This window comes from Cebidichthys violaceus, unplaced genomic scaffold, assembly GCF_023349555.1.
Source record: "Cebidichthys violaceus isolate CVI_PGR_0920_01 unplaced genomic scaffold, fCebVio1.0.p SCAF_25, whole genome shotgun sequence".
Classification (NCBI taxonomy): domain Eukaryota; kingdom Metazoa; phylum Chordata; class Actinopteri; order Perciformes; family Stichaeidae; genus Cebidichthys; species Cebidichthys violaceus.
Genome location: NW_027176428.1, coordinates 6400831 through 6425248, shown reverse-complemented (window position 1 = coordinate 6425248; position 24418 = coordinate 6400831). Strand labels below are relative to the sequence as shown.

Genomic DNA, 24418 nt, shown 5'->3' with positions numbered 1-24418 from the left:
TACTGGGGAAGTAGAACATAGTGTCTCTGGTCTCACCCGTAATTATGAGACCACCTTGCTATAAAAAAGTCAGTAATGACATCACTGAACACCTCTTTTTCAACACAGCTGGCTTTATTTGGTTTGCTAGTTAATACAATAATAGGCCTACTCTTCCTGTCCTTTAAAGTCTGCCAGGTTTGTTCTTCATTTAATTTTTGCTGTATTGAACAACATTACATAATATTCGGTAGAAACACATTTGTGGAGGACAGACTTGAAGTAAGAAGTTTTTTATATATGTTTGCGTTAACTATTGCAGTCTGTCTTTAATTCATGCTCTCTCGTATGATTTTATGTAAATTGCACCATGTGAACCTGAAGTGGTAAATCGATTTTGCAAATCAAAATAGTATTATTTTCATTCCATACAAACTACAATACCATAGTTTTGCATTTTCTTTATTTCAGCACCACGGCAGAAAGTCTCCCTACACACGGTCCTTTGGTTTCATCAAACCAACAAAATTTATCAAACTACAGTTAACAGAAAACCAACAATGGAGTGTGTAAATCATCAAAGTCAGTGATGAAAGCCATGCATAGATGCATGTGAAGTGTGCTGGGTATGTGCTGATAGTGCAAAAACAAAAGCCACCAATTCAGGGTGGATGTCAGCAAGGGAGAGAGTGTCCAAAGCTTTTAGCTGGAAAGGCCCAGGTGAGCTTAATCAAGCTAAAGACCCTGCTGATGTTGGCCAGGTCACAACTGACAGTTTGGCAGCTTTCATCCTCGTTATGTCACTAACTGATGCAAACAAACCATGAAGTGTTAAAGATGACATCTGCTCTGCACTGCTCGGTAATGCTCTGAACTCGCATCTCTCCAAGACAGTCTTCTAAATAAAGGAATATAAAAGACAGCTTTAAAAAGTTAAAAGAAAATAGTTCATTTTAAATAAGAAAAGATGTGTAGCCCATTGTACTGGGTGTATGCTGCCTCATGCTTGTTCATTGGCTCCTGACCACCACAAACATGAGCAGAAAAAGCAGTTTAGAAAATCAATCAAGGAATGGAAAATGTGGCAGGGTCAAAGTTTACTATATTATATAATATTCAAAAATCATATTTTAAAATATTCTATACTATTGAATAAATCCATCTTTCTGCTTTAAAGGGTTACTCGAGCTATCCACAGATATATATCCACAGCAGGCTTTGTAGTACTGGTGGCAGATAAAATAAAACTGAGACACATATAAAATTGGACGAGTGCACCTTAAAACCTTGAAACATGACTTGAATGACAACAAAGCCCTGCTGTGGTGTCACACAATATGATAAAACTAAAAAGCATTGCTACGTAGAGGATTTACAGTTCGCTAACTATGTACATTTACATTTTTAAAATAAAAGTTACTGAATTAAATAGCCATGAGATCACACTAAGCCCAGAAAGATGTGTGTGAGTGTATGTCCCAACTTGATGACGGTTCGCCGTAAAAAGTGGATGGTTTAACTTTAAATTAAACAACAAATATGGATGCCCTCACCTTTGATGAGCTCCAATAACAACTTCTTAAAATCCAAGCTTTTTCCCTCCTACCAACAAGTGTGCAGTGTTGTTACTCATTTGTAAATGTGACCGTGGCTCTCAGGCCATCTGAGCTTCATACACACAAATGACATCACTCATGATGGTGCTGTTTAATGCTGCTACAACTGAAGGTCTATTGTTTTCGTCATTACTTACAAAACAGCCATCATAATTCTTGGTTGTGCGAGGCAGGTTTATGACGGGTTTATCGCACTTTGTTACATCATTGCTTGAGGTTTGTTTGTATAAGCATGGTCTTATTTGAATATGCGTCTTTTTATTATTTATTCAGTGATTCTGTTTTTAAAAGTGAACATACAGGTCTACAAGTTGCTATAACAACCTGTATATAGTAGTAGTGATTATGTTTGATGATAACGTAACAAACATTTGTAATTTATCATTAAAAACTCTTGTTTTTATATGAAAGTAACTGACAGAGTATTAGGTATTATGTTGTTTAAAAGGACTAGTTGAAAGAGGCTCATAATGTTTGTCAAATCTCTGAGTGGTGAGGAATATGTATTCAGAAGTAGTTGGTGCATTCACTTCATAAATCCTGACAAGTTTTCCCCTACATGATGATACATTAGCCATTCTGTCCCTGGTATCACTCTGTATCAGATCAGAAGCAAATGCTGTGGTATCATTCACCCCTGATAATGCATTTGATGTACTTGTGTTGGAGAAGCTTGGAGCTGGTGTCCAGTCTCTATTTAATTTCTTTTAAAAGAATATTCCATAGATTTAGCTTTGCTATTCTATAACATTGTTGGACTCACAATGGTCAGTTTATAAAGAGAAAAGGTCCAAATGAAGGCAGCAGCGGAATCATCGTCTTTTTTATTCCACATATTCCTCTGCTTATTACCCACAATGCAAAATGTCCACCGACAGGTCAACCTGAGATTAGTGTGTTGTTTTGCTAGCAGCAGCTAATGTAGCCTCGAGCCGCTTACCTCAAGCACACGATCTACAGAGGTCAGGTCAGCTCACTTCGTTTTAACTCCACACCTCCAGATTGTTGTTTTTTTCAAACTTGTCTTCAGACTCAGCTGACGCTGACTCTAGTGACACCACTTGAGTGACAAAAGCTTTTATACAACTTTTCTCACATCTGCAGTACAAAAACCTGTAAACAGACTTTGTGATGTGTAGTTTTCCTTCAAAACAAAATGTATGTAATTTTGTATTTATTCTTTATTTCATCAAAATGTCTTAATCGCTCTCTGCAGATAATCTGGGAGCAGTGTTCAGACCCTCTCAGGTGGAGAGTCGCCCTGCACAGGGCCACACCTTTGTGGTAACTGTTGCCTTGTCTCCTTCATGTCAGGTGTGTCAGTGCCAGAGTAAAGAACAACAAGACCTCATCTGCTTCAGTGTGTACGTGTAGACGTTCACATTATCGTCATCATATTCATAGCATGCACAGCAGATATACAAGGTATATAATACTTCTAAAAGAAATGCTAATACTAATATTAATATAAACATATAATCACTGTTATCTTTATGCTTATCAGTAGCTATAATAATTAATGTGCCATACCATTCTTGTGAAAGCCCATTAACACAAAGTTATTATTTATAGACAATCTTTCAACCCATAGCTGTGCATACATCCATTTATGGCGTGAATGTGGTTGTACAGGGTATGGTGACAAGATGGAGGTGATTACTGTGTGTGTTTGTGCATTTGAATATGAGTCAATCCTTCTTTTCAGCACATTTGCCTATAGGATTTTGTGTTTTCCTCAGTGATTGGGCAGAGCACTGTGAGAGGTCCTGAAACATGCAAACACAGGCAAATGTTTTAGGGGAAGTGAGTAGAAGAGGATCGAGGGCCTTCTGTTATCAGATTGCAGGGAAGTCTTCAAGAGGACAAGAATACCAGGTATGTTCTGTTGGATAATATATAAATATATCCAATATATATATATATATATATATCCAATATATATATATATATATATCCAGTATATATATATATATATTTAATTATGAGATTTGATCGTGTTGGCTCACTCGTTGCTATGAATCTTATGTTGTGCAGTTTATCAAGAGAAAAGAGAATAAAGAGGCAAACCTTTTAAATAATGTCAAAATTTGTGTTGCTGTAGGTCTGTACTGAAGGAAATTGTATTTAATGTACCAAAAAAAAATGTGATTTGATAATGATCTCCTCTTCTAGAAAAAGAAAACAAAGCAACAAGAGCCACTGAAACCGAGTGCATCCGATCAACATGGAGTACACATTTAGAGCAGTAACTCACAGCCCTGGGATCATAATCTGGAGAATTGAGGTACTTTGATTTTATAGTTTGACGCAACGGTTTCTGTAGACTGAAGTTTTCCCAAATCAGGTGTTTGGTTTCATGGGAAAAGAAAAAAAAATTCTGCTACTCCTGGAGTAAATTACTAAAACAGCAGTGATAATGTGGGGAAAAAAGAGATTGAGGAATACTGGTTACTAGACCTGAAATGTAGATTTTTTTTGTCTCCCTCTCTGTGGAACAGAAAATGGAGCTGGTACAAGTCCCTGAGAAATCTTATGGAAACTTTTATGAGGGTGACTGCTACGTACTTCTGTCTGTAAGTCTGAGAAGGTCACTAATTGTGGTTTTGGGTGCCGTGGCTGCTTGTTTGAAAAGAAAAGCCCACTGTTGTATTTGTAGACTTTGTATAATGCAGCTGAAACAAAATGCTTTTGTCTTTTAATGTATCAGATAACATCCTGGTCTGCACATCACCCCACACGCTCTGTTTCTCCTCTCTCCACAGACCCAGAAGGTGAGCAGCTCTCTCTGTTATGATATCCACTACTGGATCGGCTCACAGTCCACTCAGGATGAACAGGGTGCAGCTGCTATTTACGCCATACAGCTCGATGAATTTTTGGGTTCCACTCCGGTCCAGCACCGCGAGGTTCAGAACCACGAGTCTGATGCCTTTAGGGGCTACTTCAAACAAGGAGTAATGTGAGTGAAAATGTTGATACAGAAGTCAATCGTTTTATAGACAATGAAACCCTAATAATCATCATCCTGTCTTGGTTAGCTGTAAGAAAGGTGGAGTTGCATCAGGCATGAGGCACACTGAAACCAACTGCTATGATGTTAAGAGACTGCTTCATGTCAAAGGGAAGAAACGAGTGATTGCAAACGAGGTGCGCCACACATCACAGTAGTTATTTAACATTATGGGACATGTTGGGACATCAGGAAGAGAGAATGCTTTATGTTTTAAATTGTTTCAGGTGGAGATGAGCTGGAAGAGCTTCAACCTTGGAGATGTGTTTTTGTTGGACATCGGCAAGACCATCATTCAGTGGAACGGACCCAAGTGTAACAAACAGGAAAAGATTAAAGTAAGATTGTTGTGACTTGTGGGCCTGTGTAGGTAAAACAAAGAAAAAAAAACATGAGCATTTACTCCACATGTTTTTACTCTTATATTCTTCATTTTCAATAATACAGGATATGCAGTAGGATGACAGAAAATCAGCTTACCATTGAATATATGTACTGTATCAAATGGACTGTAGTGTACAATAATAGTATAACAATAACTTTACCTATTTTACTATCGAAATTTTCTTATATAAAAATGTTTTATGATTATTTTGAAATGAAAAGTGACATGGAAGTCACATTTACCTGCTCTTTCAGCTCTAGAGTGCTATTTGCAGCATTTTATCTGAATGTGAGACATACGTTTGAGGCGTGGACTCTGAAACAAGGCTTTCCATGCTGCCCTCACCAGATCTAAATATCGTATTTAAACCTCTATGGAAAGCTGTGGGAGTGTGCAGTCGTAGCTCATTTCCTTCTTCCTGGAAGAAGGTCTGAGGCTATGAATGATTCATTATCCCACTGCACACAGTTCAAAACTACGTAACAGCAATGCAGTGAGGACTGAAGCTTTCAGGGCATTGATATTCATATTCTAGGTGCTTACATAATTTTGTCTTCACCACATTTAAGTTAGTTCATATATATTATTTATCCATTAGTTAGGTTACATATTTATGACCAGAGAATGATGTCGCACTCCCTCTGTGTGTGTTGTTTTCTCCTTGCTTTGTTGACATAGTTTATGCATGTTCGTGCATGTGAGCGTGTCCCATTGGTCAGCTCATAGCTGCCGCTCTGCACTGCGCTCATACAGCTGATAACGGCATTGTCACAGAAGTGTAGCCCCCCCCCCCCAGTTCCCCCTCAAGTAAACACTGTTAGCTCTCTCAGAATTTTTGCAGTTAGCGTTGCTGGCACCATTAGCTGCGAGTCACCGGCTCAGCTGTCGCCATGTTGAGAATCGTTGAGAGACAATGGAAATGCTCCAAATCCAATAGAGTGCACTTTTGTATCTGCTTTTAGATAACTAATGGCAGATGTGTGCTAATGAAAACAATTTTGCTGAACGTGTAAACTGCACATATTTCTTTGTTTATGTTTATTAGGGTACACTGATTATCAATGAGATTGTCACTACACTGATGAAATCTCACTTCATTTTTAAAATAGACTACGATTTCTTTGATAACTGGTGGTGGTTTGTCTGTGTTGTACTTCTGCTTCTTAGGGTATGATGTTGGCCAAAGACATCCGAGACAGAGAGCGAGGAGGTCGGGCAGAGATCCGAGTGATCGAAGGTGACGCAGAGAGACAGTCTCCTCAGAACATGGAGATCCTGAATGGTGTTCTTGGAGCAAGAAGCTCAGTGCTAAAAGACGGACCTCCAGATGAAACTGCTGACCAGGAACAGAAATCAAAACTCACTCTCTACCAGTGAGCTGCTCCCAGGCCGTGGCTTCCAGCATTTCATGTAGTTCATGTGCTGTTTGCTACTACTCATTTGTTTGTGCTTTTATTTCAGTGTGACAGATGCTGATGGTCAGATGAAGTTCACAGAAGTTGCTTCCAGACCACTGGTTCAGGATCTCCTGAACCATGAAGTGAGTTGGTGCAATATTGACCTAATAAAGAACGCCTATGCTTTATTTTATGGCCACACCAAGATGGGTGCCAATGCCACCATGAAACTTGGTATGGTTGTCCGTCTAGTGTGACATTTCACTATTCCTGTTCACTATTGTTTGGACTCAAATGACTCAAACAAATAGTTTACTTTCTGATGGTAAGAAATGATTTATTATCTAATTATCTGTTTAGGACTGCTACTTCTTGGATCAGGGAGGGGCAAAGATGTTTGTATGGAAGGGGAAGAAAGCAAACAAAGCTGAGAGACAGGCTGCTATGGCCAGAGCTTTGGTGAGTGACTTTACAGCAGACCTTCACATGTATCCTTAGCTTGTCTTTCATTGCTATTGCACGCACTGAGTTGCAAGTGTATAAGATACGACACCTAGCTAAAACTAATACAGCAGTCCTGCAATAAATTCTACCAGTGTATTTGCTATGTGTTTTCTGATTGGCTGTTATATTGTAGGAGTTCATCAAAGCTAAAAACTACCCGATCACTACAAATGTGGAGACAGTAAATGACGGGGCAGAGTCAGCTCTCTTCAAGCAGCTGTTCCAGAGGTGGACTGTAAAGGACCAGACTCAAGGTCTGGGCAGAGTGCATACAAGAGGAAAAGTGGGTATGTGTATTCCTACATTTGCATAAACACAACAAGCACAGACTAAAATTAATGCTCCTGATGAAAATAAAAATAAACTCAAATCGGTTTTGTTTTGCTTCAGCTCATATCAAACAGGAAAAGTTTGATGCCTCTCTGATGCACGTGATGCCAGAGGTCGCTGCACAGGAGCGAATGGTGGACGATGGCTCCGGTCAAGTGGAGGTAACTGTGACAATTTAACTTTGAGGAGGATCAGTCTATCATCTACTGTATCAACAGGTCAAAAAACTGATGACTGAATACTGTCAGCTTCAGCCGTGCTATGCTACCATTAACATTTATTTCAAAGTGCAGCTAAGCGTAGGAACAGTTAAAAAAGAAAAACAGAACTGCATTACCAACAGGGCCAGTCTCAGTACTGAGATCCTTTGGGGCCCTAGAGACCCCTGGTTATCTGTGTGGCAATTGCTTTGTAGTAATTTGATTAATTACAACTCAAGATTCCCTCTTCACTGCAGACATTTTGACTTGTCATTGCAGGAAAAGCAGCAGGTGTTACTAATAACATTGACGATGGCTCTGATCTGTTCAATTAAGCCATGACAGTTTGACAGTGAGCTTTATTTTATTATTTACACCTGTGCTTTTCTTACTGTGGCATGTCAAAATGTGTCCAGTGAAAAAGGTATACTTTGCTTTGTATTTCTTACCAACAATCTTTTTTCTAATGTGTAATGAGTGTTACAGCTTCATAGGGGCACTAACTTCCCTACACACATTAAATGCAACTCTGTGATTTTGTGTTAATGAAGCTCTTTGATGTTCCCAGGTGTGGAGAGTTGAGAATCTGGAGCTTGTCCCCGTGGACCCTCAATGGTACGGATACTTCTATGGAGGAGACTGCTACCTGATCCTCTACACTTACTTGGTTAACAACAAGAAGTACTACCTACTCTACATATGGCAGGTGAGGATTTGCTTTAACACCCAGTGTATTACATAATGATAATAATTCACGTTCATACACTGGAATATTAAGATTCTTTCAATAATGCTTAAACACAGTATATCCTTCACTGTCCCTGCTTCAGCATTTTTTGATTATTACTGTAATATATGATGAAATATTTCACCCCTTATTATTCAGGGTCGTCATGCGACACAGGATGAAGTTGCAGCCTCAGCATTTCAGGCTGTAGACTTGGATCAGAAGTATGGTGATGAGCCAGTTCAAGTGAGAATAACAATGGGCAGAGAACCAAGACACTTTCTGGCGATGTTCAAGGGTAAAATGGTCATCTTTGAGGTACGACTGCATTAATAATCATTTATCTGGAAGTGTATGGTGTATAACGTTTCTTTACCAGTACAGACTATTTCTCGTTTTCCTGTAAGGGGGGCACGTCTAGAAAAGGATCCTCTGACCCAGAGCCACCGATAAGGTTGTTCCAGGTCCATGGTTTTGACCCGTCCAACACAAAAGCCATTGAGGTTCCTGCGCTGGCCACCTCTCTGAACTCCAATGATGTGTTTTTACTAAAGAGCCAATCAGGAAACCATCTGTGGTGTGGAAAGGTAAGAAAGTTGTTAAAATCAGATAGTTACACTGATAATTCACTGAACTGTATTAGCAGGGTGAATATACAATACAACACTTTTTATAGCATTTTTGTGGTTTGTTGTATTTTATGTATTTTTGTATGTTCACATTTGTTTATATTGTTACATAAAGGTAAAAATATACGTGAAGATACTCCATGGCAAACATATGTAGAAACCCACATCCAGAAACATTTTTCTACTTTTTGTCCGGGGGTGTTTTCATGTTTTGAGTACGATGATGCTTTAGACAACAGTGTGCTTCCAACGTTGTGGCAACAGTTTGGAGAAGGCCCTTGTGCACAAAGCAGGTATTGCACTGGAACGAAGAGGTCAGCACCCTTGTGGCTGAATGGGAGCAGTTCCCTGTGGACAGGTTGAAAAACCAGTTAGAAAGTCTTCCCAAAATAATGTTATAGCAGCATGTTGATACCAGTGGTTATGGATGAGATGTTGTACAATCACATATAGGGTGTGATGTTTGGTTGTCCGTTTACTTTTGGCCATACAGTGTACATGGTAACTAACTATAACTGAGTTTTTGTTGCCAGGGATCAAGTGGAGATGAGAGAGCCATGGCAAAGGAGGTGAGCTCTGTGATTGGCCAGAACTCACGGCAACTCTCTGAGGAGATTGTGGCAGAGGGTCAGGAGCCCATTGAATTCTGGGAGTTGCTCGGAGGGAAAGCTCCTTATGCTAGTGACAAGAGGTGATGATGACACAATACAAATATTTGCAAAATGGCTTTGTGAAGACTGTTGCAGCAATGGTAATATGCTTGTTTTCCACTATTTTGCATGTCACGTTGTTGATTGCAGATTACAGCAGACGGTTTCTGACCAGCCGCGCTTGTTCGAATGCTCTAATAAGACGGGCCGTTTCATTGTGACCGAGGTGACTCACTTCACGCAGGACGACCTCAATGAGGATGATGTCATGCTGCTGGACACATGGGACCAGGTATGATAGACACTTAATTTAGTGTCTATGGTACATTAGCATGGTACAACACTGAATCATAACATCCCCAATATACCTGTATTTCTGTGTAGCCTTTTTGTGCCATGTTACTTAATCTTAAAAGTGCCTTTTCTTATTGTTGGTCCCAGGTGATTCTCTGGATTGGTAAAGAGACCAATGAGGTAGAGCGTAAAGAGTCAGTGGTGACAAGCCAAGAGTACCTGCGCACCCACCCAGGCGCCAGAGACCCAGACACCCCCATCGTCTTGATCAAGCAGGGATTTGAGCCGCCCACATTCACTGGGTGGTTCACAGCCTGGGACCCCTCCAAATGGAGTGTGAGTGTTTTTGAACTGAAATGGAGCATCAACATGTACATTGACGAGGAAAAAAATAACATATATTTCTTTCTTTTAGGGAGGAAAGAGCTATGAGGAGTTGAAGAAGGAGTTGGGAGAAGAAGCAGCACCGGTTAATGTTACAACTGTATGTAAGGTCTTATTATTTTTTAAATGTGTCTGAAGCCATGGTTTCCAAATTGTTACCATTCTTCTTAATGCATGTCACCTGTAGGAAATAGTTTCTATGTTAGTGGTTAAGGTAAGGATGTTGTATTGCATACAGAGGGACATTCAGGAATGGTTACTGTAGGTCTGCAAACGTCCAGTCTAACCTCAAGCATTGACTGGTTAGCAATTCTTTCTTGAGAGGAGTACTAGAGACATTACAATAACATGAAAGATTGTTTTTTTAATATATTTAGTTTTGGCTAGCTAACCTTAAATATGTGTAAGAGTTATAATTTAAAGTAAGGGATAGGAGTCAAAAACTTGCATCAACAAAGTACTTGATCACCATCTGATTCAATGCCACAACAGGAAGTGATTAGATACAAATATTAATAATCCTAAACTGAACCTTAATCTGACTTTCTAGGAGCAGGATGGTGTTAAAAGTGAGAAAAGCTTTCAGTCTTTTCCACTTGACGACTTGGTCAACAAGCTTTCCAACGAGTTGCCTGAAGGTGTTGACCCAACCCAGAAAGAGGTACAGTAGATCTGTGTGTGTGAGGGGAGTGGGGGCCTAGCATGATGTGATAGTTAAAGTTCAGCCACCACATTTGTGCACTTTGCCCCTGAAACAGTTCCAATGTATCTTCTGCATCATCCAACCAGTCATGGCAGAAATAAAACCTTGATGGTGAGCTAGATGATATTTTATAAAGCAAAAGAACTGCAACTTTCCTAGTTTGTTTTGACAACAAGGTTTATTTTTTTGTTATCTCATAAAGCGAAACATACCCATATATTAACAGATGGTATATGCATTATGGAAAATAGCACAATGTTTCAGTGTGGTACAGGTGGACCCAAACACAAGACTCTGAAAAGCAGTTGGTGTAGGTTAATGAAGTTTGTTGTGAGACCAGGCTGGACGAAGATTAGAGATGTGGGCAGGCTTTGAAGCAGACCAGTTGACAGGAATCCTGGCTCACAGGAAACAGACAAGAATTAATTCAGGAACAAGAATACAAGGAAAACTCACAAAGCTTGGCCTGAGCATAGATTACATTAGTTGAGCCAATGAACTGGTAAAGACTAATTGAAAAGCTGGGGTAGATGTACTGCAGGGATGATTAGCTGATTGTAGACAGGTGTGTATGATGAGCAGAGCTGGGAGCAAGAAGAGCCAGGAGGACAACACACATACACACACACACACACACACACACACACACACACACATTACATTACATTACAGTCATTTAGCAGACGCTTTTATCCAAAGCGACTTACAATTCAGTATCTATCTACCGTAGACGCAGCTACGGGAGCAATTTTGGGGTTAAGTGTCTTGCTCAAGGACACATTGACATGAGACTAGCTGGAGCCGGGGGTCCTGCTCTCCACTTAACCACAGTCACCACACACACACACACACACACACACACACACACACACACACACACACACACAGACAGACAGACAGACAGACAGACAGACAGACAGACAGACAGACAGACAGACAAGGAGAAACAGACGGGGATGTGCTGGAAACACAGGAGAGGGAGAAACACTAGGAAGTAAACAGCAGCGCAGTCGTGACTCTTTTCCGACATCAAGAATACAAAACTGAAACTTTATTCTGAAATTTTACAATTTTTACTTTGAAAAATATATTGACAAACAAAAATAAAAGTTAGCGATTTCCTCCAAATGCCCACAGTGGAAATTCTTAATTTCATAATGCGTTATTTTATTGCTTTATATTTTAGGTTAAAGAGGAATTTCCTTAAATAAAAGGTAAATTCAAACCTAAAAATATGTATTAATCATTCCTTTTTTATTGGAAACTTCATTCTCAATATAGGTTTTGTAGGAGCCAGGTACGACCTGTGCCATTTTTGTACACCCTTTTACAAGCAGCGCGTCCACAGGTTGGTCTCCCCTGCTTAGCCTCTCGGTGACTAAGTGGAAGTTGCTGATAGTCACCTACAGGTTTAATTGTAAGGTAGACACATTTCACATGTTTTGCATGTTTGGCTGACCTGCTCTCATTTTCCTTTTTATTTGTACAAGATTACATATTTCTTTTTGAGAAACTTCCTTGGCAATTGATTTGAAACTATAGACCCATAACACAAAGCGTTGCTATTTATTTTCTCTCAAGTCTTCACATTATTGTCATTATGCTCCATGTTTGATTCAGTTGTTATTATTCAGGACCTACTCATTAATTAGCACAGTTCCTGATTTGTTCCCTGTTGTGTCTTTGATGAACCAATCAACATTTTGTGCATCCTGTTGTGAGGTATAACCATGATGCTTTGCTGCTAAATGGTATCAGAAATGTATTGTTAATCATTTGCTTTCACTGACTAAAATTTGAGAACTGCTTTTCAGAAATACCTGTCTGACTCAGACTTCAACCACATATTTGGGATCACCAAAGACGACTTTGCCAGCATGCCACAGTGGAAACAACTGAACATGAAGAAAGAAAAGGGGATGTTTTAATCAGATTTTGTCTGTATTTGAAATAAGTTACTACTATTAAAAAACTTTGTCAGCCCCCCTCCCCTACAATTAATGACTTTACACATAAATTCAATCTGATTGCCTTGTAATTCATACATTTGTTCTAAATTTCTGTAATACAACTCTTTCATACTTGATTATTTTTAAACCTGTGCTGATGTTGTACAACCGACAGTGATTCATTGTTTGTGATAATACTATTTGAATTATTTGTTTTTGTGGCATGGTTTACCGCTTCTGAAATAACACACCATAACCTGAACAAGAGATCATGTGATAAAAGGCCAATTAGACATAACTACTTGTTGTTGTATATTAAAAAATCTATTTAGAATGAATACATAGAGATACCCTGAGCCTTCCACTTAGCACCTATTGTATTCATATTAGTTTGTTGCACTGATTGTATTCGTATTAGTTTGTTTCTGCACTGTACTTTTGCTCTGCTTCATGCTCTTAGATGGTTGTTTGAAAAAGGAGATGTACTTATGACTTCTGGTGACTAGTAGTTCTCTTGATTACCAATGTTGAATGCACTTATTGTAAGTCGCTTTGGATAAAAGCGTCTGCTAAATGACTGTAATGTAATGTAATGTAACCCGAACATTAAAAACAGAACTTAAATAAATAAAATAAAACATGTAATTTATCAAACTCATCAGTACCAAACATTTATGTTACTTTTATTATTTTTGCTTCTGCCAAGAGGGTCATGTGAAAGGTTGCGTGTGTAGGCGCGTCTGTGAGTGAGCGTGCGCCTCTGTCCACTGCTAATCTTGCATTCTGCTGCAGCAAACTGCATAATATTTTGGGTGGTCAGTTATGTCTGCATGCTCAAGGACCTCTCATGGTTGCGGCCACTCATACTTTCTCAAAACACCTTTTATTTCCTGTTTTATACTGCCATTGACTGCCCACTGACTCCTCGCTCACGACTCTTTAAGAGGCCGCTGCAAGGGATAACATAGGTGAGTGCATAACTGCCACTCAACCGCTGCTAAGCGGGCAGACAGCTTGGTGAGTTTAATTTTGTTTTTGTCAAGATTGTAGGTAATGTCTTGTGCATACATTACAACGAATCGTTGGCTTGAATTCAGCAGTAGTCGTTCCAGAAACACCTGATGGAGATCTGAATTCTACTGAGTGCACCGTAGGTAACTCTGCCATCTGTTGGACAAATGTTATTGCAACATGTCAGGCCAAAATATTTCAGGGAACAACAAATGTTTAAAGGTTCCTCCATGTATCTCCAGGAGTACAGTAGTTCAGTTATATTGCTGATGAATTCTCTGTTATACTTTTACAGCATTTAAAATTTCACAGGAACAGATTACCTTGCAAAGGGGGAAAGAGACATTTGACTTCAGAATTTACATAATTATCATCAATGCTATTTTCTGTTTTTTACATGAGTTTCACTAAAGGACTCTAAAAGAACTGTCCTTGTCTTTTCAGCTTTCAACTATCTCAGTATCTTTAGATAGTTTAAAGCTTCTTATGATGCTGATTCCTTTATCAGATGAATATTTTACATATAAGTTGAAAAAAATGACTAATTGGCATTAGCATTATTCACTGTTTTTATTTTGATATGTCTGGAATGTATTTTCATTACAAGTATAAATGTATGTAATTTACCGTTACATCTCAGCATTTCATACAAAGCAAATATGTAGACCCATAAAACACATCAACTTACAGTAAGAACATACTTTTTGCATTAAGGAAAATGAAACACAAAACCAATTTGATTACTTGATAAATGGTCAATAAACCCACTGCTGTGTTCAAAATCCAAAACAGCTCCAGTGATGGAAGTTTAAAAAATACATTTTATCAGATAAAAGTCAGAGTGATGTAACTTTACTGGTTCGTTACAACAAACCAAATCCTTTGACCTGACAGGAAATCAAAAGGAACATAGAATGAATCATGGATAACATAAACAATCAATGATTGTGGATGATCATGTAAAAAAGTCTGACCAAAGTTGGTAGCAAATGACCTGATTGCTAAAGATCTGACTACAGTGCCACCACACAGGACTACAGTAACAGTAACCTTCCATCGGAATATTTTGTGGAACAAACAGCAGTAATCTGAGCTGTTTGTCTCTAAGGCTTTGTGCATCATGGCAGCCAGCACAACAAATAATCAGGTACTAGCAAGTGAACCAGCATTATGTTGAAATGCGACTGATTGAAGTAATGCAAAAGGCAAATGAGTCACGCTGCCTTAAACCAACAAAATAAGCAGCTCAATGCAGCAACATTCTACTTCTTCAAATGTCCACAAACTTATTGATATTGCTGCTTTAGTTTTTTTGTGTAACAGAATCAGATACCAAAATTAGTGTCACATGATTTGTTCCATCAAAACTGACATTGTGTTTTGCTAAAGAGACACCATAAAAGAACAGGAAATGACAGAACGATACATCATCTGCAAAACAAAATTAAAATCCCTTCAAAATAGCAATTGTCGCAGTAAATACCTCGTCAAAGTATTATTTTATATACGTGTACTGCATGCATAAGTACTGATTAATGACATTGATTCATGTGCAATTTGGAAATCAATATACATTCTTAGGTGCTCATGCAAACTATCACAAATGAGGTGAAAGGGTCTATTCCTGCCTCGAGCATTAAAGAAACCTCACATTGTACAAAAACAAACACAAAAAATTGTGATTAAATACAAAGTGTTTACAGCAATCAGAGAAGTCGAAACAGACTACTTTCAGCAAATTCCACTGCAAAAGTGCAAATATACAGTATTACCATGCAGCAGAGAAGAAGCCTGGAGCAGGTCACTTCGCTACATCTCACTGACGTGTTTGGTTGTTACGGGAATGTTGTTTCTAATCAAATCGTACAAATGTATGCCACAATACAAGACCTTTAAAGAGTGCAAATGCAGCCAAATCAATATTCCTAAATTCGACACACATAAACAGGAAAAAGGGACGTAGATGGAAAGTTAAAAAAAGAAATCTTCTTGTAAAGATCAGCAAGGCAGCAAATAGATGGCATTTTCCCTTACTTCAAAAATTATGTATCTTATAATCTTTCAAACTACAGTTGATTTCCCGTTGCTGATCTACAACTGCCTCTCTAAATTCCTAAAGTTGGTAATGTAATGTTTCTCTGTAATACAGAGCTCACTGTGTTTTGTCCACAGGTAAATCCTGATTTGTGTCCTGGCAGCTGTTTGTATACAAACAAACCTTATTAAAAGAGGTAAACGGTCAAAGCAGCACGGACTATTGTCCATGTCTATCCACGAATTACAAAAAAGATATGACGGATATAAAAAGAAATTATTGGCAAATAATATTAAGTAGTCAGAAGTGGAATTCCAGCTTGTAAACCACCTGGATCCTGAGTTGCTTTGTTGTGAAATTAAAACTGAAACGTACAGTTCTACTACAGTGTATTACAACCAATTATAAAGTAAGCTGCTGAATAATTGATTTACTATTTTGTTTCAAAAACTAGTGTAGAATTATCATAAAAATTCCCTAGAGCCTATAGTGACGTCTTCAAATTGTTATTGTTGGCCTCAAAGTTTTTTAAGAACATTAAAATCAGATGTGGGTAAACTGCAGATCAAAGAGCTCTTGAATTACACTAAATTATCAATAATCAATCACCTTTGACCTTTTGTCCAGTAGTAGATAAAACAGATTAAGACACAACACAAGCGTCTGGGTTTTTGGAGTCTTCGGTTGTCTCGTCATTGATCAGGCTGTTGTTAGCAGAACTTTTCTCTGAATCTTCAGGCAGCTCCAAAGTGTCCGCTTCCCCCGGAAACATCCTGTCCTGCTCTGGAGTCTCAGCGGACGCGTCCTCGTAGGCACTTATGCTGTCTGAGTCGTTCCTGTCCGGAGAAGGGTCTCGTCCGTCCCTGACGTCGTGTTCGTAAGGCCTCTGCAGGATGCCGTCTCCAGAGGACGGGTCGTCCACTGCAAGAGACGGCAACTGGCCGAGGGGCTTAGTGACCATCTTCCTCAGCTTCGTCAGGACGCCTCCCTCATCCTCTGCCTCTTCACTCTGTCCTCCTTTCTCTGACACTCTGCCTCGGCTTTCACTTCTTTGAGGTTCACACGGCAAGGAGTCTCTCATCAATTCCTTTGCATCCTTTTTCATTTGGTGTCCTTGTGTCGTTACCACATCCACACTTCCATGTGTGTTAACTGTAGCAGATGCCTCGTTATTCCTCTCCTGCAAAGAGAAATTGAGTTGTCCATAAGTATATTAAGTGTCCTGTCAGATAAAACACAATATAGTTACTACTTGAGTATTTTATCTAAATTGTGTGTGTCAATTTAATACCATCTCTGATCTATATGGAAGGAAAGAAAAGCCATGAACAATGTAACTTTATAAACAACTGAAGACATGATTGTGAAATTTAATCACAACTGAATATATAATAAATAAATGTCTGACATCTTAAAAATGAGTGTGGTTTCCTCCATTGAAACTTCCAGAAGCTCAGATGTTTTTGACTTGACATGATTTTTTAAATTTAACTTCAAATTAGGTTTGGGTGATCATCTCGATAACAACAGAGCATGTTTACTGCTAGTTCAATTCATAAATAAGCAATATGAAATAACCACATGGTTTTGTATAATCTTGTGGGAATTAAATCCGTGACAAATTTTATTTAATCAAGAACTTTAGTGCATAATAATCCACTTTTTTTGAGAGAGAGATTTGAGTTAGTGTGTGCTTGTTATTATCAATTTAGACAACTTAATTGTTTATCATAATATTTGTATATATGATTTGATCTTACGTTTCTATGGACCAGCTGAATTTGACCTGATTTCAAGTATTAATTGTTTTTTATATATTGGATACAAAAAACTGGATACAAAAATTGGATACAAAAAACACAATTTCAAATCACCTTTCTGTAAATTTCAAGGGGAGAAATTCAAACCATATAAATTGAGGTAGATGGTACTTTTTCAAAGCTAAAAATTATGTGGTTTGAATATCAAGTATTTATTCTTTAAAGTATTCACTAGCCATCAGAAATCTAAAGAATCCTAAACCCCCTCATTTTACCTCTTTTAATCTCTTCACCTCTTGTATCAGAGAGCAGACCATGCTCTCTGATTTCTTCTTGGCTTCCCTCTCTCGTTCCAACTCCTACAAGTGCAAAGAAAAACAGTTTGTTAGTGTCATACTTTGTTGGATCGAGGAACAAAAAACAAACTTCTCATTAGAGAGGTTGAAGACTAAGAGTCGTCTATATATTGCTGAAGTTAAGTGTTTAAAAGTTTTGAATTTAAGTGGTGTTTCGGTGCTGGTGAGGCCTTGACGTACCAGACTAGCCTGTCCAGCTTCCCTCTGGGCCTCCGCCAGCAGCTCCTCTACACCCTCCAGCGTGTCCTGCAGGACGTCCACCTGGAACAACAGAGTCTCCCGCTCGACCTCCAGCCCACGCAGCTCCTGCACCACCTCTTCATAGCTTGCCTGCAGCTCCAGCTGCACCACAAACACAGTTACAAATCAGTGTGGGCAAATTTAGAGGACCGCATGCCCATCAGTGGGCAGACAAGTGTTTAGTAAGCTCTCAGAGGCAACAGTGGGAGCACGACAATCCCTTCATATGTAAAAGAAAATGCATCACTGTAACAATCTATGAGACCTCAAGAACAGTGAACAAGACCTTAAATTGTAAAAAATGTCATAATTACAGTAAGAAATACTCACCATTTCTGGGAGTCCCATGTAGAGGTCCTGCTCTGACTGCTGAAAGGGGAGAATAAAAACATTGAAAACATTTTTTGTAAAGAATGCTCAAGTGTTTTTAATGAAGTGAAATTAAGCATGTTCTAAAGGGCCATATTGGATCTTTTTCCTTTACTCCTCTTGTTTACACATGATAACTATAATATGACTTGTATAATAAATTACAAAAGATAGAATTTAAAATCGCCATGAAGTTAATTCACAAATTAATTGTTTTGAGCTTCATAAGGAACCATGTGTTGCAGGACTTTGGTATTGGCTTGTGTAAGATCCGTGAGCCATAAGAAAAGCAATGTGTTGTGATATACAATTTTCTGTACATTTTGAAAATCTTTACTTTTGTGAATATGTGAAGTTAAATGTCTTAAAAAAAAAAAACAAGGATGATTGAATATGTTTTTCTGCTTCAATTAATGTTAGTAGTTTTTTTTCTGTTAGTAGGATGCTCTTCACTTCTATTGATGACTGCATGGACAATAGCTCTTACTTTGATTTATTAGGCCTTTTTAAAACAAACACATTTTGACATGTCAGGGTAGGAAACGCACAGGTGTAAATAATACAATTAATTATGACTGAATATGATTTAGCTTCTTCAGTTTCAGGGTGCTGGCTTACTGACACACTGTTATGACTTAATGGAACTATTAACGGAGTCATCCTTAATGTTATTACTAACACCTGTGCTAGTTCAATGTCTGCTGTTAAAAAAAAAAAAAAAAAAAGGCTTATTAGTCCTCAGAAAACCGAAAAAGAATGGACCCTTTTAATATGAAACCTTTTATTTTACACTGTAAACATTTAAAATAGGGTATTGCACCAAATTCTGTGACCCAGTTAGAAATGCAAACGTTAATGTTTAATCATACCTTATCACATACTCACACAGTGTGATAGCAGCTGTTACCAAAAACGGTGCCTCCCCGGTATCTAGCGTCACAATTCCGACAAGTAACCAACTTTTGTCCACCACAATCGCTGCTATCAAACACTATTTAGCACCGTGCTTGATAACAGCTCTCAAAGTACAGCATGTGACTAAGGATTTAAAAAAAACACATATGCATTGGCAATATGGCTGACATTCCTAATTAGGTCATAGAATATGATGGGTCACACAATTTGATGCAACATCAGCTTATGAAGACACATTTGCATCAGACTCACTGCCTTTACACAGTTGTTTTTAACGTCAGTAGTGGTAAAACAGAAAAGAATGCCAAACAAATAGTATTATATTTTCAAAGATAAACAAGGTAAGAAAAATGTTAAGCTTTTAATCCAGGTACACACCATGTCCCAACAAGGTGACTGAACACGAGTTTGGGTTTTCTGTAAATAAACGTTTAAAAACAGCCTTTGTGACATGAGACACTGAACAGACATAAAGGTGTTTATCCAAACCTAGCTAAAGTTTATGTCTCTTAAGTGCAGGAAGATGTATTCAGATTTTTTACTTTAGTTAAAGTACTAATACAACAAAAACACTCCATAACAAGTTAAGGCTCTTCATTAACATTGTACTTATGTAAAAGTACAGAAGTATTCACCAAAATGTACTGCAATTATCAAACGTTTAATTACTTATTTTGCAGAAATGCAGATTGCCCTGTGTAACTGATATATTATAATATATGAAATTTGATTTTTAACACCAATGCAACAATATGTAAGCAGCATTTAACTACTGTAGCTGGCTGAGGTGGAGTTTTATGTAAATCTTAATCTGACTATAACTGTCAGTTGGTGAAGTACAAAGTACAAATATTTCCCACTGAAATGTAATGGAGTAGAAGTATAAAGCATCAATAGAAAAACTCAAACACAAGTATCTCAAAAATGTGCAAAGCACAATACTTGAGTAAATGTCCACTGCTGCTTATTGTGTTACTGTATTTTCATTACACTGCAATGATAATGACATATGAGAGACATAAACTGGAGACATTCAGGACTATGTAGATGTTTGAATAGCTAGAGATCAAAACAATGGCTCCTACCTGACTGTCAGTCCGCCTCTTCATGGTGCCCGCTCGGCTGTCGCTTCGTGTCAGACGCCTGGACGAACTCTCGGCCTGATAAGGAGACAAAACAAAAACCACACCTCAGGTAGGTGAAAGAGCCTAACATCACACAACAAGCTAACGTTAGCTAGATAACGTCATTAATCAGGAAGTGAACTGAAGCTACAGGCCCAACTGCTCCTTTGGGCCGTTGATCATTCTTAAACGGTTAAGAAAATAGCCGAAATTCACACATTGACGTTAAACGTTTAAAACGTCCAATACTCTGCGGTACCACAACGTTATCGTTAGCTATAAACGAACAGTAATGACGCCGTGATTTCTCACCTCTTTTATAATGCTTCGGAGCGACTCATCCTCGCTCAGCCCTCGAGATAACGTCCGTTTCTTTGGCGAACCACTGCTGTCCAGCGTGACTGAATGCATGTTTTATATTAAGTTTCCCGTTTATGTAAGAGACACCTCTTCTTGAGTGAAGAGGTGTTTCGTGTTTTGTTTTTTTCTTCGCAGCAGCTGTGAGTGAAGTGTTTTGCCGACGCCCAGGTCGTGGTCTACGGAGAGCTACGAGGACCAAACTGTGTTTAACACCGCCCTCACTCCGCCCACACAGACACAGAGAGAAGTCAAAGATCACTATTTTCAAACTGTTGGCAGTTTAAAAAAAAAGTTTTAAGGTTCAGATAAGAACCATGACGCATTTCAAGTCCTGGAACTCTTCAACGAAAACAAGGCCTATCAGGGATGTTCAGGTGAGCTTTATGGTTTATGTGAATTTTGTGAAAACATGAAGATGAGGGAACTTCAGTGGAAGAGAGTACAATAAAAAAGCAACTCATCACACTTAATTACAATACAAATAGGCTACATAAAATAAATCTTCATCTCTGCCAATCACCATGCAAAATTAGAGTCATCATCATCATCATCATCATCATCATCAAGAGCTGTTCAAACACTCCCACAAATCCCAAGGATACCAAAAGCTGAAGATAAAATAAGAAAATAAAGTTTATTTTTCACTTTATTCATCCAGAGGGACTTGTTTTGAAGCAGTTCAAGAATGCAAAAATAAAACATAACATCGCAAATATAACTTAGGGGCAATTAGGGAAATGTCTATGAAATGATGCACAATATTTATAGAGTTTTCCTAATCCGTGTAATGATGAAAACATACAGACCTCTGGGTTTTTTATTTCACTCAGTTTCAGCATCTTCTACTTCTACTTTTGAAGAAGACATTTTGTCTTACTTTTAATTATTAATTCATTAAGCAACAATATTTGAAAGCAACTATAATTCCACTGTCAACAATACAAAATACTTTGAACTTCTATTTACATTATATAATATTTGTTCCACAGTGTACATGATTTGGGTAGTCAGATCAGACAACTCAATTCCACTCATTCGCTCCTCGGCCTTACTTTACATTTATGGATCTCTTTTATCAATTAAACTATCAAATTGCGCTTGTCTTACTTCATTCATTGATAGATTATTACTATAACATGATTTATGCGTGCCTATTTATGCGCAGATGTTTTGACTTGTCTAAGGAGGAAAAGCAAAGCTGTGACTAATAACATTAACAATGGCTCAGATGTAATTGAGGTAAGCCATTACAGTGTGACAGGAAGCCAGAGTGCACAATACCAGCACCATGAAACCAAAGCAGCTGAATGTAATCAAGCAATCAATAATTCTAATGTACACCTTCTTTTTGTCAAAATGCCTTCACTGAAAAAAAATATTGAGTGAGGTTGTTCACGGTGGATAAAGTGACTTGAGAGTTGGCTGCTTTGATTGACTTTATTCATATAAAGGAGCATAGATGAACTACTTTAGCTCTCTTCCTGTTCCATAGCATCAGCATTGCACTCTGAATTTCTTGATAATCATCGACAGACAGATGCTCAGCATCAGAAGGTTGGATTGACGGTCAAAAAGTCCAGCAGCTTCCTGAGGCCGTGATCTCAGACTCAGAAAAGAGGCTTCCTCTCTGGGAAGAAGGTCTTGGTGCCGCAGACTCAAGAGTTGTTTATGTGCTGATGAGGCTGTGGTGAGTACTTGGTCCCATATTCATATCTATAAGCACATTTAAACAACATAACCGTTTTAGCATCTTCAGCAGCCATATTTGATGCTAGTCATGTACAATGCAAATTAAGACTCAATTGGTAACATCTCTATTCATCTAAATTCAAACATGAGCTATTTCCTTGGTGTGGACCAGCCCACTGCTTGCAACTGTTCCCAGTCTTTATGCTAAACTAAGCTAATCTGTCGATGGCTCCAGCTTGATATTTATTGTACATTAAAGTACAATTACCTAAAAATTGTACTTGAGTACAGTACTAGAGTAAATGTACTTACTTTCCACCACTGCTGAAAGGGTGAGCCTAGTACTCATGTTTAGCTTTGGTGCATTGCATGGAGGTTGTTACTCTAAACTGTATTGTTGCATTGTGAAATGTATTATTGATTATTCACGTTCCCTCTGCATTTATAAACATAAAAACCTTCAAATGGATCGAACAGGGACATGCATTTTTGCTAAAACTAAAAATGGTGAACATGTGTGTTATCTTATCCCTTGATGACTTATGTATAGTTTTCATCTATTTCATTTAGAGAAGGCTAACTTTGTCACTCTAAATATATTGATCTTTGAAGAAGTTCCAGGTCACCAGTGAAATTATCTATTCCATCAAAGTGGAAAGAAGGGAATGTGATGTCTGGGAAGCTTCACCTTAACAACACAAAGAGACAACAGTCAGCAGGATTACTTTCAGTTGCTCTAATGCTCGATCCTCACTAACTTCTCCTATCAGTTTTTGATCTATAAAGATTGCTATTCTCAAGCAAAATGATGACTGGGCCCTGTTTCACAATAAAATGCCACAATCTGACTGCAACAAGCAATGCAAAATGCAGCAGACATCGTAACTAATAGCTGAAACATGAACGGTTCTGCAGCTGCAACTGTGTTTCCCTCCAGCAGATGACACTAGTGGGTCAGTGATGGTTTACTGAGAGCAGGCGGATTATTGCTCCGTGAAGTACAATCATTACATAAACAAATCAGTTCCAGAAATATCACAGCTTTCATTAAGCAGATTATTAGTAATGAATACAGCATCTCTCAGCGGTTTGAAGTTGGGCAACGTTTTGATCGGGTCCTATGTCTTGACATACTGTGGGGGTTTACAGATCAAATGGACACAGAAGACTTTAGATTCTACAATCCATAATTCATTAGGAAACAATTAAAAATGTGACATTTCCATAAGGCTTATACAAACTACACTGATCAGTGCAAATTAGCGTATAGGCTTATACATTAAGCAGTCTTTATACTAGTAGACCTGCTGCTACTGCATGACTTAAATTAATCTATTAAAGGTACATCTTTTATTATTAGCATTGGATGCAGCCTTCTTGAAACCACGTTTGTGCAATTTAGAGCCCTTGATTTGAAATGAAAAGGTCAGTTATTACTTTCCTGGTTTACACAGATACTTTGACGCTGAGTTTAGACAGCCTCCATCGGACAAGCTCGTGCAACTTCTAAATAATAAGCATTTAACCATAGGTCTACATGAAGATTTCTCATTAGTGGGTTTCTTGTTAAAATGCATCGTAAATATATAGATGCATGTGATTTAGCAGTTGATGAATTCGGTTTGAGTCCATGAAGCTTATTTTCAATGTACACCATAATAAACCATTTGTAACAACAGGCGCAATGAGCCGTATTATGTCATCATCATAATAACCTAATTGGGCAATATCTCTAATGTGAGACATTGTTTGTGCACTGTAAAACATTTATACTCTCATAACAGTGTTTGCACCCTCCCTTC

General features: G+C 38.3%; 2 protein-coding genes across 3 annotated transcripts; one reads left to right on the top strand and one right to left on the bottom strand.

The window, feature by feature from the left end:
* Nucleotides 1-3419: 3419 nt before the first annotated feature.
* Nucleotides 3420-13411, top strand: avil (advillin). Its single transcript, XM_068720291.1, has 20 exons — nt 3420-3470; nt 3768-3879; nt 4094-4168; nt 4358-4554; nt 4634-4742; nt 4833-4943; nt 6158-6363; nt 6452-6530; nt 6748-6846; nt 7025-7178; nt 7282-7382; nt 7990-8127; nt 8308-8466; nt 8556-8735; nt 9311-9468; nt 9578-9719; nt 9869-10057; nt 10137-10205; nt 10656-10766; nt 12623-13411. Exons 2-20 carry the CDS (start codon nt 3820-3822, stop codon nt 12734-12736), a joined length of 2451 nt encoding a protein of 816 aa, XP_068576392.1. The 5' UTR covers nt 3420-3470; nt 3768-3819; the 3' UTR covers nt 12737-13411.
* A 912-nt stretch (nt 13412-14323) lies between these two features.
* Nucleotides 14324-21107, bottom strand: si:ch1073-456m8.1 (leucine-rich repeat flightless-interacting protein 2). Of its 2 annotated transcripts, none has more exons than XM_068720376.1 (6): nt 20880-21107; nt 20529-20603; nt 18490-18528; nt 18100-18261; nt 17839-17922; nt 14324-16983 (listed from the first exon to the last, which is right to left on the bottom strand). In XM_068720376.1, the coding sequence occupies exons 1-6, from the start codon at nt 20976-20978 to the stop codon at nt 16447-16449; spliced, it is 996 nt and encodes a 331-aa protein (XP_068576477.1). In that variant the 5' UTR covers nt 20979-21107; the 3' UTR covers nt 14324-16446. The 2 variants fall into 2 exon arrangements, with proteins under 2 accessions (XP_068576477.1, XP_068576478.1); XM_068720377.1 differs by having other exon boundaries at nt 18490-18525.
* Between the last annotated feature and the right edge of the window lie 3311 nt (nt 21108-24418).

Excerpts from the sequence above, each read along its gene's own strand:
- si:ch1073-456m8.1 (XM_068720376.1), bottom strand. The coding sequence starts at position 20,978 with ATGCATTCAGTCACGCTGGACAGCAGTGGTTCGCCAAAGAAACGGACG. Across the intron at positions 18,529-20,528 it reads AGAGGCGGACTGACAGTCAG|CAGTCAGAGCAGGACCTCTA; the intron begins GTAGGAGCCATT and ends CTCCCCTTTCAG. Across the intron at positions 16,984-17,838 it reads AGGTGAAGAGATTAAAAGAG|GAGAGGAATAACGAGGCATC; the intron begins GTAAAATGAGGG and ends TTCTCTTTGCAG.
- avil (XM_068720291.1), top strand. The coding sequence starts at position 3,820 with ATGGAGTACACATTTAGAGCAGTAACTCACAGCCCTGGGATCATAATC. Across the intron at positions 6,847-7,024 it reads CTGCTATGGCCAGAGCTTTG|GAGTTCATCAAAGCTAAAAA; the intron begins GTGAGTGACTTT and ends GTTATATTGTAG. Across the intron at positions 8,128-8,307 it reads ACCTACTCTACATATGGCAG|GGTCGTCATGCGACACAGGA; the intron begins GTGAGGATTTGC and ends CTTATTATTCAG.